We start from the raw sequence: 14,463 nt of genomic DNA, 5'->3' as shown, positions 1-14,463 counted from the left end.
TGTACAGTTTCCTCTTGGGCCAGGGATGTGGGCAGGTGGGCAGTGTTGGTGGTCTCTTCCGCTTGTAGCCTCAGGAGTGCCCACCTGACCAGGCGGTAAGGTCTCTCTCCCACGGGGTCTGGGAGCAGAGAGCTGCTGCGGGCCGGGATCTGCGGGTGTGGGACTTCCGGTAAACACAGGACGTGCCCGGTCCTAGAGGAATTCTGCCTCTGTTTGTCCCGATTCCACCAGGCAAGTCACTTGCAGCAGATAAGTTAGTCTTACCTGTGGTCCCGAGGCTCAAGTTCCCTCGAGGGGTGCTGCCCACGGGCTCTCCTCGGCGGCAGCGACCAGGAGGTTGCCCTTGATTTTAGAACAGAGGCAGAAGGAACACCCATTCAGAGCCTGCCCCACATGTGGCCCATGCATATACAGCCACCAAACTAGATAAGATGGATGAAGCAAAGAAGTGCAGGCCAACAGGAACTGGATGTAGATCTCTCCTGAGAGACACAGCCAGAATACAGCAAATACAGAGGCGAATGTCAGCAGCAAACCACTGAACTGAGAACGGGACTCCTGTTGAAGGAATAAGAGAAAGGACTGGAAGAGTTTGAAGGGGCTCGATACCCCATATGAACAACAATGCCAACCACCAGAGCTTCCAGGGACTAAGCCACTACCCAAAGACTATACATGGACTGACCCAGGGCTCCAACCTCATAGGTAGCAATGAATAGCCTAGTAAGAGCCCCAGTGGAAGGGGAAGCCCTTGGTCCTGCTAAGACTGAACCCCCAGTGAACGTGATTGTTGGGGGGAGGGCGGTAATGGGGGAAGGATGGGGACGGGAAGCCCATATAGGAGGGGAGGGAGATGGGTTTGGGGGATGTTGCCCCGGAAACCGGGAAGGGGAATAACAATCAAAATGTGAATAAGAAATACTCAAGTTAATAAAGATAAAAAAATTTGCCCTTGATGAATGCATTATTAGCCTTTTGTGTAGAAACTTCAGGGCTCTCTTCAACCCATGTGCTTAGGGACCACACTAAATTTCCAGAACCACATGGAGAGAAAAACTGACTTTAGGTACTGTCAGAACTTGGACCTTCTAAGTCCAAGTGCAGAGTCAGCTTCCATGTAGTAGGATATGTACAGTCAGACATGATACTTTCTCCATGTGGTTGTTATACAAACTGACAACATGACCACTCCAAAATATGGTTAAGTAGAAAGTTTTTATTGTAGATATAAAGGAAGAGAAGCTCCAGCGGCAGCAGGAAGAGTTTAGAGCAAGCAAAGAAGGTAGCCGACTGAAATGGATATGGCCATCAAATTTGACTTGACTGTGAGAGGAAAGATGAAGAGAGTGAGAAGATAGGAAGAGAGAAGGGGCTAAGAGAGAGGGGCAAAAAGAGAGACCTAAGAGAGGAAGGCAAAAGAGAGTACATAGCCAAATATAGCAGGGCTATAAGGAGAAATGAGAAGTTGCAGAGAGAAAAACCATGAACTGAAGAAATTCAGGCTAAGGAGGGTGGGGTGAAGAGCCACGATGCCAGCACAGATTCTGAAATACATAAAGGTACTCGTTATACTGAGGGAACCTGAAGGCTAGAATGTGCTTTGGTGTGCTAATGGGCACCACAGATAGCCATTTCTACCTTCTGTGAGTGATAGGGAAGTCTGGCACTGTTAGGGAAGAAAGGCATATAAGTTCCTTTGGAATGATGGCTTTTGTCTAACCGCCAGCATTTGGATCTGATAATTTCTTGTCTGGGTGCTTCTGTGTGTCTTTCACATAGACACAAGTGTGTGTGTGCTCTTTTTGTTGTATTCCTTATGTGTATTAGCAGTTATCTGTGCATTCTGCTGCAGTCAAATGTTCAGGTCAGATTTCTATATTATGCAACATTGTGGCATTCTAACTCAAAATTTTTCTTCTTTTTACCAAGAGGTATTCTGAAGACCAGGGATCAGAAGTCAGTCCAATGACACTTATACTAGGTCACAAGAGTGAGCCATGTAGGAACCATTGCCTCTACCATGCTTAGCACACACTCTCTCTGTGTGTATGTGTATGTGTGTGTGTGTGTGTGTGTGTGTGTGCATGTGACTGTCTGTGTGTGTGTGTATATATATATATATATATATATATATATATATATATACATATATGTCTTCCTGCCACAGATGCAGTTGATTGTTGACAAGTAGAGAATTTACTGTTGACAATAGAGAATTTCCTATATGATGTATGTCATGGACTTTGGGATTCTTGTCTAGTTTAACTATCAATTTCTTAAGAATGTTTCTGCTGTTGATTGTGGTTTTGAGTTTCTGCCCCATTCCTGACTCCTTTGGTTTCTACACTTTCCTCTTTATTCAGAGGAACAGTATAACAGTCTGCATCCTCCACATTTTACATCCTGTTCCCTCCCTCCCTTCTTCCCTCCCCCATCTCTCCTTCCTTCCCTCCCTTTCTGCCTCCCTCTCTCCTGTTACTACAAACTCATCATAACTATCTAGACACTGTTTTTGTTCTAAACTTTGGTTTCCATTTTCTGCAGTTTCCCTTATTCTGCACTGGGAGCAGAACACTTGAACTTCAGGGATGGACTCTGGACTATCTCACTTTTTGCTATGGTTTCTAATTTTTTTTCTTTATTTGTGACTTAATTTCAATGTCATGACCAAAGGGAATGGAAGACAAATGAATAGCTGTGTTTGCCTTTTAGCATTCCAAAGTACATGTTAGTTTCTAGGCTTACTCAATATTTGTGGCTCCCCTCAGCTCTTCTCAATTTTCCCCCTATCCTAAACTCCAGGTCATTGGCTTTCCTTCTGCTACTCATTCATATAAAACCATGTCATTTCAGCCATACATGCTTTTGGCTGTCTCTTGGCTCTTAGGTATCTCTTAGTTCTCTTGGTCCCTCTCTTTTGGTCCTCCTCTCATACTTTCCTCATCTCTCTTCTCATGGTTCAGTCTTCTGGTCATGTCCACTCTACTACTTTCTTTCCTTTCTCTGGATTCTCACTCATGAGCTATTTACTGTCTTGGATGCATGACTATTAGCTACCATCTACTCTCTCCTTAATTAACTTCAAATTAAATAAGAGCTTGTAGCTGTTGTTGTGTACATTAATTCACAAATCAGAACTAACACAGTTCTCTTCAAAACATTGGTTATATGTAACATTTTTCCTTATAACATGCCCTTAGGCACTGCTGTGCTTTTTATGTTTAGTCAATTGTCACTCAGAACAACTAAATCAATCAAGGTATCACTAAATTCTACAATAGTGCCACTGACATCACAAGAGTAATCAGTAGCAAATTGGTATTAAGGCTGAATCAAAAGGAGGGGATCCCTGCCTGTTACTGCAAATCAAGCCAGGAATAATGACTAGAAGATGGCTTAGAAGAAAACTTATTACTGCTACTTTGCTAAATTAATGCAGCTTCTAACTATATTCTAAATATTTGTTCCTAAATACCCACAGATAAGTTCAGCTTTCACCATTCATCAAAAATGCTTCTCTTTTACAGCAGAGAGCGGCTTTCACAGAGACACACAACTGCTCAACATGCAAAAGTTGTGGAATTATAAGTGTTACTGATACCTATACAATGCAAACTCTATGCCTAAGTCTCAAGGAATATCCCATAAGAGGTCAGAAATATTTGTAAAGTCAGGAGACCTATTTTGAGATAGTGTCTTTTAGAAAAGATTGGATTGGTGTTCCTATACATTTAACAATATGGTTGCCTAAACTTCCCAAGATGACACCAGATCATGACAATGTAAACTGGGGAAATTTTACAAGGCCCTATAACTAGATGAAGAGTTAAGGTATTTGATGGCTGTGGCAATTACTTGTCTTCAAGGACCAATTTTCTGATAGGTTTTCTAATCCTAAGAGGTCTCACACACACACACACACACACACACACACACACACACATATATATATATATATATATATATATCAACATTAATTAGACTCAGCAGATTGCTAGTGTTCACATATATACACATCTGTACAGGACAATAATTATAGAGGAAGAAGACAAGAGTTGGAGGTAAGAAAGGTGTAGATATTCAAGTAAAGTGTATTCATGTATGAAATTAATGATTTAATTAATTAAATTTTAAAATTAAGATAAAAAGTCTTAAGTAGGTAAAAGATGACTTGTTATAAACTATAAGTTTAAAATTGGTAAGTAAAAATAAAAAAAGAACAATTGTGGGTGTAAATTGTACATGTTACCGAGTGTCTTCAGCATTGCTGTCTCTTGAATACCACTGTGAATTTCACAGCTGAGTACTTCCAGACCCTTTATCTGTTTCTAAATACTAGCTTAGCCTATTAAAGGGTATCTTGTCCCATTTTAAATGTCTAAGTTAATATGTAATTTCCCAGGCCACAGCCATCAGAGATAATACTCAACATATTTTTCATGAGATATGTTGTATAATTATCTTTTCAAAGGTACTCAGATAATAATAAAATAGATTTTGAATCTGTAAACAATGATGAGTAAGAAAGTTAAAAAATAACAAACTATGAATATTATTTACATAATAAGACACATGCTACTTTAACTTTTGCATTTTTTGGCTATCTACATTGTTGATTATTTTATTATAAGCTTCAATTTTATTATAGCTGAACTAACAATAAAAAATAAAAATGTCTTCTATCAGTTTTTATTAATATTTGTATCTTGTTAGCAAAATAATAGAAAAGTCATCACAAGTTCATCATGATTTGTAATGCCTATAAGTTTTTATTATTGCCAAATTTTTGAAAACTTCTGTCAAATTTCTTTGATAAAATGAAGAGCATTTCAGGGTATTAAGCTCTTGTGACATGATTAATATTAAACACTCTGAAGTGAGGGTTTGTAAATTGTTCTGATATTAATGTCTTCCATGTGGAGGGGTCCTAGACTGAAGAAAAACAGAGTGAACCTTGCAACATTCATCATTGCTTTCCGTAGCAGGACTGGTGTTGCCATGTGACCAGATGTTCCTGGGGCTGTTCTTCCCTGATTGACAGGCTCTCTCTGGGAACTGTGAGCAGAAATAAATCTTTCCTTCCCTTAACTGCTTTCTCAGGTATCTTGTCACATCCACTGACAAGCAACTACTACAATGAGTTATTAGAAGTTGAATTCCTACACATTTAACGAAATAGGAAGCAAGTCATCAGAAAATGCCGATCTGCATAGATTTGGGATATTAGACCATTGGGTTGAGTATCTCACTCCCGAAAGTTCTTATGGACTTAAGAAAATGCTTAAATGCTCTGTTCTCAGCTAATTTATCTATATGCTTGAGCTAGAGCAGTTAGCAAACCCCACACTGTATCACATTAGTGGTCCTACTTGTACTATTTTCTAGCTGGAATCTGTCATTAACATGGATAACTAAAAATTGTGCTGTATTCAAACTATTGAATATTACATAGAAAGAAAAATGAACAATATGGAGTCATCTCCAGCAAATGAAGTTCTCAGTGAAGGACTCTACATAAACAAAGGAGTAAATTGCTTCTTCCACACTTACACAAAGTTCAGGTATATAAGGTCCATGTTCTTGGAGACACTGACAGTAGGTGGAAACCTGGAGGGCACAGAGGGGTTACCAAGGCTAGCAAGTTGGGAGTTGAGTATTGGCCTGGGTTCAACATCAATTCAGCATGTTGCAGACACTTTTCCACACATCTGCTTTCTTACTATACAATACCGTAACTAGAAGCTAGAAAATTAGCATGTCAAATTGATGGATCTTTTGAGTTATTCATTCATAGCCAACGAGACACAGACCAGTTGCCTCACACATATAAAAAGAATTTCTTGGGAGACTCATTTCATGAATTTTAGGAAAACCAATCCCATAATCACCATCCCTCAGCATGACAGTCTTGACAACATTTCTGTACTATGCAGGGTGTTGGTCGTAAAAACACTGCCTAACGGAAGTTCCCTCAATGGTTTTTAAATTCGCCTTCATTGCTTTCTGTTCTGTGGTTTGTACACAGTAGAACACAGTTTCAAGGATTATGAAATCCAGCCCCTGCTCACATTTCCAGAAATGTGAACTTGTTTCCAAGCAAAACAAGCTGTGATTTACAAGAACAGCCCAGCAGGTCACAGACAGGGCGCAGTAACGGATGAGATCAAACGCCCATGCTGCTGGACTTGTGGTCTACCCTTTTAGTTTACTTTGCAGAAGTCGCTCATGGGTGGAGCGTCTAGCAATCCTGATTTCCTAAACTAACTTTCAACTTCCCTTTGGGGCAAGTCTGTCTCTGCCGTCACCACAGTTCATAGCGGAGAGGAACTGGATGGTACAGCACATACTTCTCTTCGAGTCAACTGCTCCCAGATAGATCCAAGACATGAGACTGTCAGCAAGAATTATTTGGCTTATGTTATGGACTGTTTGTGTAGCAGAAGGTAAGCTTAAAACCACCACCTTTCTCCCTTCTGACTGAGCCGCATTAGAAAATATTTCTCATAGCAATCATTCAAATTAAGTCTAGAAAATGTGGGTAATTACTAGTCTGTAACCGAATGGTTTTTGGTGGTAAGTTTAAAAACCGTGAACCTTTCACTTGACTATTGTAATTGATAGTTCAGCTTAATGTAAAACTCAAGACAGCGCGTTAAACATGTTTTTGCAATCCATAATTAGGCATAGTCATTTAACTTGTAGTTATCACGAAATACAGGCTCCTCTTTTTCTCATGAGTGTCCCTGAAAGAAACATATAAATATCCAAAGTCAATGAAAGCACTTGTTTTTTTTTTAATGGGTGGATCGATTTCAGGCTTATTTCTAAACCTTCCTAACTACATCACTTAGCTGATATTTCCATGGTTTTAAAAGTTTCGTATGTAAGACCTTCAAGTATGAGATAAAAAGAAAATAAAATTTGACATGTAACCTGCATTGGACGGATCTGATTTGTTTCTGGTTTTGTTTTCTGTGAATACGTGTGGGGCATGTTTGTTTCTGAAGCCATTTTGAAGTAGATAATGTGAGTGTCGGAGTTCTTTCACGACAATAACAGGGTCTGACTTTATTATTCACTTAAATTCTCCCAAGACTGCTTAGTTTATCCAATGAAGGAGCTTTACTTTCCCAGTTTAGGAAGGGTACCTAGTTATGGGATAAACATTTAATCAACTCTTCTTTGTGTTTTGATTGTTTAAGATAGGGTGCCACTACACCCTTGAACTCACTGTAGTCCTCTTGTCAGCAGCTTCCTATGGGCTGAGGTTACCAGTGAGAGTGACTGCCATGCCTGACTTAGCACTTTTTATATATAAAGTGAATGACATAACTTTAATAACTTCCTTAAGTGTTTCTCTTAGCCAATGCATTGTAATTTGAAGCTTTGCTGTAACCACTACTCAATAAAGAATACTAAAAAAAACATCCTCTGACTGGATGTTTACCAACCCACATAAGAAGAGTAGATATGGTTTCTCAGTTGTATCTTTTACGAAAATTCTGAAAAAAAATTTAAGGGTATTTTATACTTTTTGAAAGAGTAAACATTTTCAATTATATTTTTTTAATATTATTCCTTGAATTTTAGCTTAAGAGTCTTGTATTCAGATGCCTTATAGACTAAGGCAGTCATTTCCTTGTATATGAAAATATAAGTATCGCTGAAATGAAATGTGATTGTATTGGCCAGGAATTCTAAAGCAATGTTGATATTACCAAACATAACTAAACTTTTTATTTTGTCAAAGGCAATGTTTTCATCGCTTATTTTAGTGTTCTACTTGAATAATAATGTTTACTAAGAGGTTTTTAAAGATATATAAGATTAAAGAAAGAACTATTTTATGTTTAGCTAACTTTTAAGTCTTAATTGATATAAATCGAATTAAGGTGTTTACACAATTACAAAGCAGAATTTCAATATTAAAAAGGAAGTGCCGCGATGTTTGCGTGATACTTTAACGTTAATGACTTAAAAATCCTCATTTATGCCATGGACGTCAGCTGATTTTTTTGTTATTGCTGGATTTGAATTTTCATTATTATGTATTCAAATGTGGTGCCAGTTCTTGCTGATGAGTTGGGCAGTTACACTGTATCCGATACTGTTCCACAGGGATTTTCCTTTCATTCACAGATGAAGAGGGAGTTTAGTTTCTAAATCATTATGTAGGGTAACCTCATGGTCTCCACAAAATGAATGTAAACAGATGTGAGAAGTTTCATGGATTTTCAGTGGACACAGTACTCCCACTTTAGTCTTAGCTTGGCTGGTGACCTGTGTCTATCTCAAATGTAAACAATTTAATCAGTCTATCAACTTAAGAGGAATTTCAGCAGAAGAGCTTGGATCAATTAAAACAATTATGTATATGCTGCAATGTTTGCTCCTGTTTCTATTCTATTAGATGCTGGCTACTAAGCTGATTTAAAAAAAAAAAAAGTTTGTGAAATGCTCTCATATTAGGCTTTCCGAAACAGGGAAGAAAAGATTTCATAAGTATTTTCTGCCCTGATAAAGATCAACATTCATCTAAAACCAATGTTAGCTGGGCCAGCAGGAACGGTAAACACAATAATGATCTTGCTTGGCACAGACCCTGGCTACTTGAGTTCAGTTCATGGGCCCCACCTGGTGAAAGGAGGGAAAAAAGCCTCCTACAGACTGTCCTCCAGTTTCCTCATACAGGCGTGGCAACTGTATGTTACACCCACTCAGATTAAAAAAAAATAATAACCATAACAAAAAAATTAAACTCCACTATTAATAATTAAAGAATAATAACCAAAGGAAGAACTATGAACCCAGCTTGTTTGCCTCCTGCCTCCCTGCCTCCCCTCCCTCTCTCTCTCTCTCTCTCTCTCTCTCTCTCTCTCTCTCTCTCTCTCTCTCTCTCTCTGTCTCCCCCCTCTGTCTCTGTCTGTCTCTGTCTCTGTCTCTGTCTCTCTGTCCTCCTCTCTCTCTCTCTCTCTCTCTCTCTCTCTCTCTCTCTCTCTCTCTTTCTCTCTCTCTCTGTCCTTTTCCCTTTTCTACTTGCAAGGGCTTTCTCCATATCTTTTAGTGCAGTGCTTGACTGTATTCCACCCTAGCTGCCAAGAACAGTCAATGCTACTTCCCGCAAAACCACACGCTGATCAGAATTGGGTCAGATTTACAGGACAACCTGTAACATAAGAGAGTTCCTCGGTTGAGCCGCGTAATTTCAGTTCTGGGGAATGGATTATACCCAAGCTTTCCAAGCATGCATTTTACTCTCACAATTGAATATTGTATGAAATTAGGCCGCAGCCCAGGATTGCTGAAATGAACCAATTAAACCTGTGCTGAAACAAAACCAAATAACCACTGCGTGCTTTCTGGGGAGATAAGTGTTTTCTAATCCTGGAGGTTTAAAGGACAAAAAGGTCCTTTCAGGCTTAGAGACTTTAATCATAGAATGGAGAATTGGTTTAATTCTATAATGTTTTGTTTTAAGTATATGATTTTTTTCAAACTTAGTTTAACATTGATGTGGAAAAATTGATGTTATATACATTAATTATGAGTTAATAATAGTTGCTTTGGGGGAAATTTAGAGAAAAGTTAATTATTCTTTTATGTAAAATGATATTATATTATGTCAAAAAGTCAAATGATTCAATGTAAGATATTTATACTTTTCCTTAAGAAAAAGAATTAATATGGAGTGTGTCTTACTGTTCCCTTCACTCTGTGTCCAAAGTTGAAAGCAGCTGATTCTGTAGCGTTCACCACATCTTAACTATAAACCATGTCTACAGCTTTTCCTTTGGCCTTAGCCATATTGACTATGAAGGTTTCACATGTCCCAAGTGACTGAATGAAGACGGATGCAGCAAGTTGCAATACAGAAGTGATATGTGTGTCACTGTGTATGTATTGTCACATACAGTACTGCATACACAGAGTTCTGTCAGTAGCACCACTGCTGTCCTTTGTCTTCACCTTACTTTAGTTCTTTGAGATAGAGTCCCCCTGTTTGGTCCATGCTGGTCCTTAAACTCCTAGTCTTCTGACCTTAGCCTCCCTAGTACTGAATTCAACATCAAGAATATCTTATGCAGATTTTCTGTTGCTTTCATTCAACTAAATTGACAGCAATAGCTGGACCTTCCTTACAAAAATGGAAAAATATTTAAATATCAAAACCTTCTAAAGAAGCAACCTATAGTTCTCTTTTCCTAGACAGAAAATAAAAAAAAAATCCAAAAAGTAAAGGTCAACCTTTAAAACATACATATAAGTAATATTATATATACTGATCATGTTATATGTAGAAATATATATGTATATGCATATATGCATATAATTATAGTTATGAAAATAAGTAGTCATGGGTTGAAAGAAAGTAAAGGAGATAGGTGGGCAGTATTGGAAAGACAAGAGTAAAGGGGAAATGATGTAATTAGATTATAATCTAAAAAATATAAAAGAAATAAGAATAAAAAAGAAATAGAAATTTTGGTGGTAAACTAAAAAATAACGTGTGGATTTACAAAGAGAAAATACATGTCTGCATGTCTTCAGTGCTTTCATTGACACAGAAAACCAATTTCGGTATTTTGCTTTTATGCTCCTTTATCACATCAAAAATTTATAAACATGTCACAGGACAAACCAGGACTTTTAAACCTTTCTTGTATTTCAAATTATAATAAATATTTGGATTCATTGCTGCAGTCTCTGCTGTGAGCATAATGTTTCCTTTCTTTCTTTTTTTAAAATCATAATGTTTTCAAAGCCAGAAGACATCTGAAAACTCTGAAGTTGACTATCCTTGGTATTTCTTTGGCCTTCTTGTTTGGGACAAAATTGAAGGAATTCACAATGTCAACCAAACCACCTATTGCCATTAACAGTACCTACTTGCAAAGTCCTAAGTTTCCATTAACCAAACAGCACAAACCAAATCCATTGCAGTTGTTTTGTTTCTCCCATAGAGAAAAAAAACAAAAACAAAAACAACAACAACAACAACAACAACAACAAAAAATCCTTGGAGCCTCCCTTTTCTGAACCTTGAAATTGGAACAGTAATCTTTTTCATCACACACCATGGAGGCAGTGCATACATAGACTCCCACATTTCTTTAAGGAAAGTGGTTGGATTGAATAATCAGGTGTGGGACAGAGATGACAACATTGAAGTTCTTCCTTGAGGCTTGAGTTTGGAATTTTGAGAAGAGTCTAAAAGAGGTCAGGTTGGAAGAACTTGCATCCTGTTTGATAAGGTTCTTCACACAGTCTAGCATATTTATTAAGCTTCTCAGTTGTACTCTCCCAGGCCCCAGAGGTCAGAGGTCCACGTATGCCACCTTCTATCACATTTGCTTAAATCCACCCTAGTAGATGCACATGAGTATTAGAGATCATTATGCAAACTAGACACTAGGGCACTACTAGTTTATTACCTAAATTAGGCGTTAATGTCAGTGGAACAAGTAACCTCTATCCCTACAACACATGTTTTCAGGATAGAATTATATTTCCCTAAATTATGTTACTTGGCATTGTGCCCCAATTGTCTTCAGTGTCCTCTTTCATGCAACTCTTAAAGTATTTGACATGTTTATCGTACCACAAATTCAACCAACCCATTATTTATGTGTAAGGGACCACATAGTTAAATTTAGTGCTATTATGTGTAATTTACTGTGAAATTTCACTGATAGAGGATAGAACTGGAAAATGGTAAGGGACAAAATAGACCAAAGACATTCTGAGACAGGAAGCTTCCTAGGATGAGATGCTGTAACACGTGACAAAGGGTGGAGAAGTTGCTCGAAGGCAGGGTGGAAGGTGGTCAGCGAAAACAAGCCTTGCTTATCATCAGCACAGTCACGTTCTAGGAATGTGCATGCCCTTTGCCAGGATGCTATTTAAAACTAAACCATTTAAGTAGTGCAAAGCAGAATTTTTCTAAGGTAGGAACTGCCACAGAGTAAATAGTCTGCCTCTTTGTCCTTAGATTGCTCGATTTTGAACTCTCTCTCCCCTTCGAAATTAATCCATTTTTATTTCCTGACTCTAATTGTTAGTCTTTACTTCCTCCTTCTCTCTCTCCTTCCCTCACTCTCTCCCTCAGCCCTCCCTCCCTCCTCCCCTCTCTCTCTCTCTCTCTCTCTCTCTCTCTCTCTCTCTCTCTCTCCCTCACACACACACACACACACACACACACACACACACACTACCTCTACCTCTTGACATTTAGGCAGATGCTGTCCACCAAATCCTCAAATGCTCAGTTGACTGATGTTAACTTTAGCTTTTCTCAGAACACAAAACATGAAAAACAGATAAAGTAATTGGGAAAAAATGTTACTTTTTTTTGGTTTAAAATTAGAAGAAAAAGAAGTCTGGTTCAGATAAAGTCAAGCAACTAAACAGAAAAAAAATTCCAACCGTGAAATAATAAAAAGAACACACGGATTTGACAGAACACTTTTGTTTTGACATTTTCACTTAGAAAGCCTAGTTTCTCACAGAGTGTTAACTGGAAATGGGATAGATGGAGGACGATTATAGAAACACCCCTTCAAAGGTTCCGAGGGAACTTTTATACTTCGAGCTAAATTCAAGTGACTCTAGACTTCAAAAACCGCAGCGTAGACAGATGTGCAAACTCTGTAGAGAACTTTCAGTGCATGCAGCAGGCATTCAACTCCACCAGACAGTGGTGCTCTTGCCACTGCCTCCTCCTCCTTTTCCTCCTCTTTTTTTTTTTTTCAAGTTGTCTCTGTCTTTTCCTTTTCCCAAGTCTTGTCTTTTAAGTTTCCCGTTTGCCACTCTCAGCTGTTGCTGGCCCTATTGACTATATGGGTGTACACCGTGGGGAAGTTCCTACAGTCTTTCTTGCGTTCGCTCTCTCCTCTATTCACGATCCCTTTTGAATAACTTTTAAGTACTGCGCAATATAATACTTTCCAAAAGGTTGTCATTTAGTGGAGAGGAAAAGAGTGAACACTGTATTGAAATATTCACATACAGTAGCTCATCTTATGAACTATTATGACTCAGATTTTAAAAAGTTCCTAAAGCAGAAAACTGAGGTTGGAAAGATGTGCTGTATACACAAAATGAATTTTTGTTCAGCTACAAAAAATTGTGAAATTTATAGGAAAAATTGATGAATTCAGACTCACGGGGAGACAAACACTGCATGCTCTCCTTCACATTTTGATTCTAGTTTTTAATGCATATACTTTATATCTCTGTTTAATATGACGTGTGTGTGTGTGTGTGTGTGTGTGTGGTTGTGTGTGTGTGGTTGTGTGACTTACGGATAGAAGACATGGAGCTAGAAGTGGAAAAAGAACCGTGGAGGAAGGGAACCATGGAAAACACAAGTGGATTGACCAAGGCAGAGGAGGGAGACAGGGTAGAAAGGTGAACAGAATAAAATAAGACTGTTTTTACAAGTCATAAAAAAGGCTGGATATGGTGGCACACCATAGTCCCTCTATGAGGGAAGCAAATACAGGCAGTTCTCTAAGTTCAAGGCCAGCTTAATCTACAAAGTGAATTCGAGGACAGTCAGGCCTACACGAAAAACTATGTCTTGGAAGAAAAAAAAGCCTCACTATAATATAATATAATATAATAATACTTCATATATTAACTTAATAAATAACATGAAATAATAATGGGAATGGGAGAATGGGTCAGGAGCAGGAGAGGGTAAGGGTGAGGGTAACTGGATAGAGATGTTCTGCTGACTTAGTTCTATGTTGTTTCTCTGAGAAAAGTCAGACAAAGCTCTCAATTCACAGTCTTCTCTCTCCAGTATGCTGAATGGACAGGCATAGAGCCTCAAGTCGATAGGCTACGGATGCTGCATAGGAGTTAGTCAGAAAGACCAAAGAGGATGTTACTAGAAAAACATCAGATATACAGAAAGAACTATAGGTTCTATAAAGCTGTGGGGCTCATCTCCACACCTACAGCTTAACTTGGCTTAAGTTTCACAAGGATTAGTGGGAGGTTAGGAAAGAAAAAGTTTTCCCTTTTATTTATTTTTGTTTTGTTTTGTTTTTGATTTTTTTATTTATATTTCAAATATTATCCCCTTTCCTGGTTTCCCTTTCATAAACCCCCTATTTTATCATTTTATCCCCCTCCCCCTTCTTCTATGAGGGTGTTCAGCCACCCAACCACACACACCTTACCGCCTCCCCTCCCTGACATTCCCCTACACTAGGGGGGTCCAGCCTTGGCAAGACCAAGGGGTTCTCCTTCCACTGGTGGCCAACAAGGCCATCTTCTGCCACATATGCAGCTGCAGCCATAGGTCTGTCTGTGTATACTCTTTGGATGGTGGTTTATTCCCTGGGAGCTCTGGTTGGTTGGTATTGTTGTTTTTATGGGGTTACAAACCCCTTCAGCTCCTTGAATCCTTTCTCTCACTCCTCCAATGGGGGCCCCATTCTCAGTCCAATGGTTGGC

The 14,463-nt window shown here is 38.6% G+C and overlaps 1 protein-coding gene across 1 annotated transcript in view; it reads left to right on the top strand.

Moving 5' to 3' along the window:
* Positions 1–6,331: 6,331 nt before the first annotated feature.
* Cfh (complement factor H) overlaps positions 6,332–14,463 on the top strand; it is a 99,009-nt gene continuing 90,877 nt past the window's right edge. Inside the window, 1 exon segment of the mRNA XM_032915223.1 lies at positions 6,332–6,443. Coding sequence (XP_032771114.1) covers positions 6,332–6,443 — 112 coding nt within the window.

Source organism: Rattus rattus, chromosome 10 (genome assembly GCF_011064425.1).
Source record: "Rattus rattus isolate New Zealand chromosome 10, Rrattus_CSIRO_v1, whole genome shotgun sequence".
Classification (NCBI taxonomy): Eukaryota; Metazoa; Chordata; class Mammalia; order Rodentia; family Muridae; genus Rattus; species Rattus rattus.
Note: the sequence above shows the minus strand (reverse complement) of the source record. Positions and strands in the feature narration are given on the sequence as shown.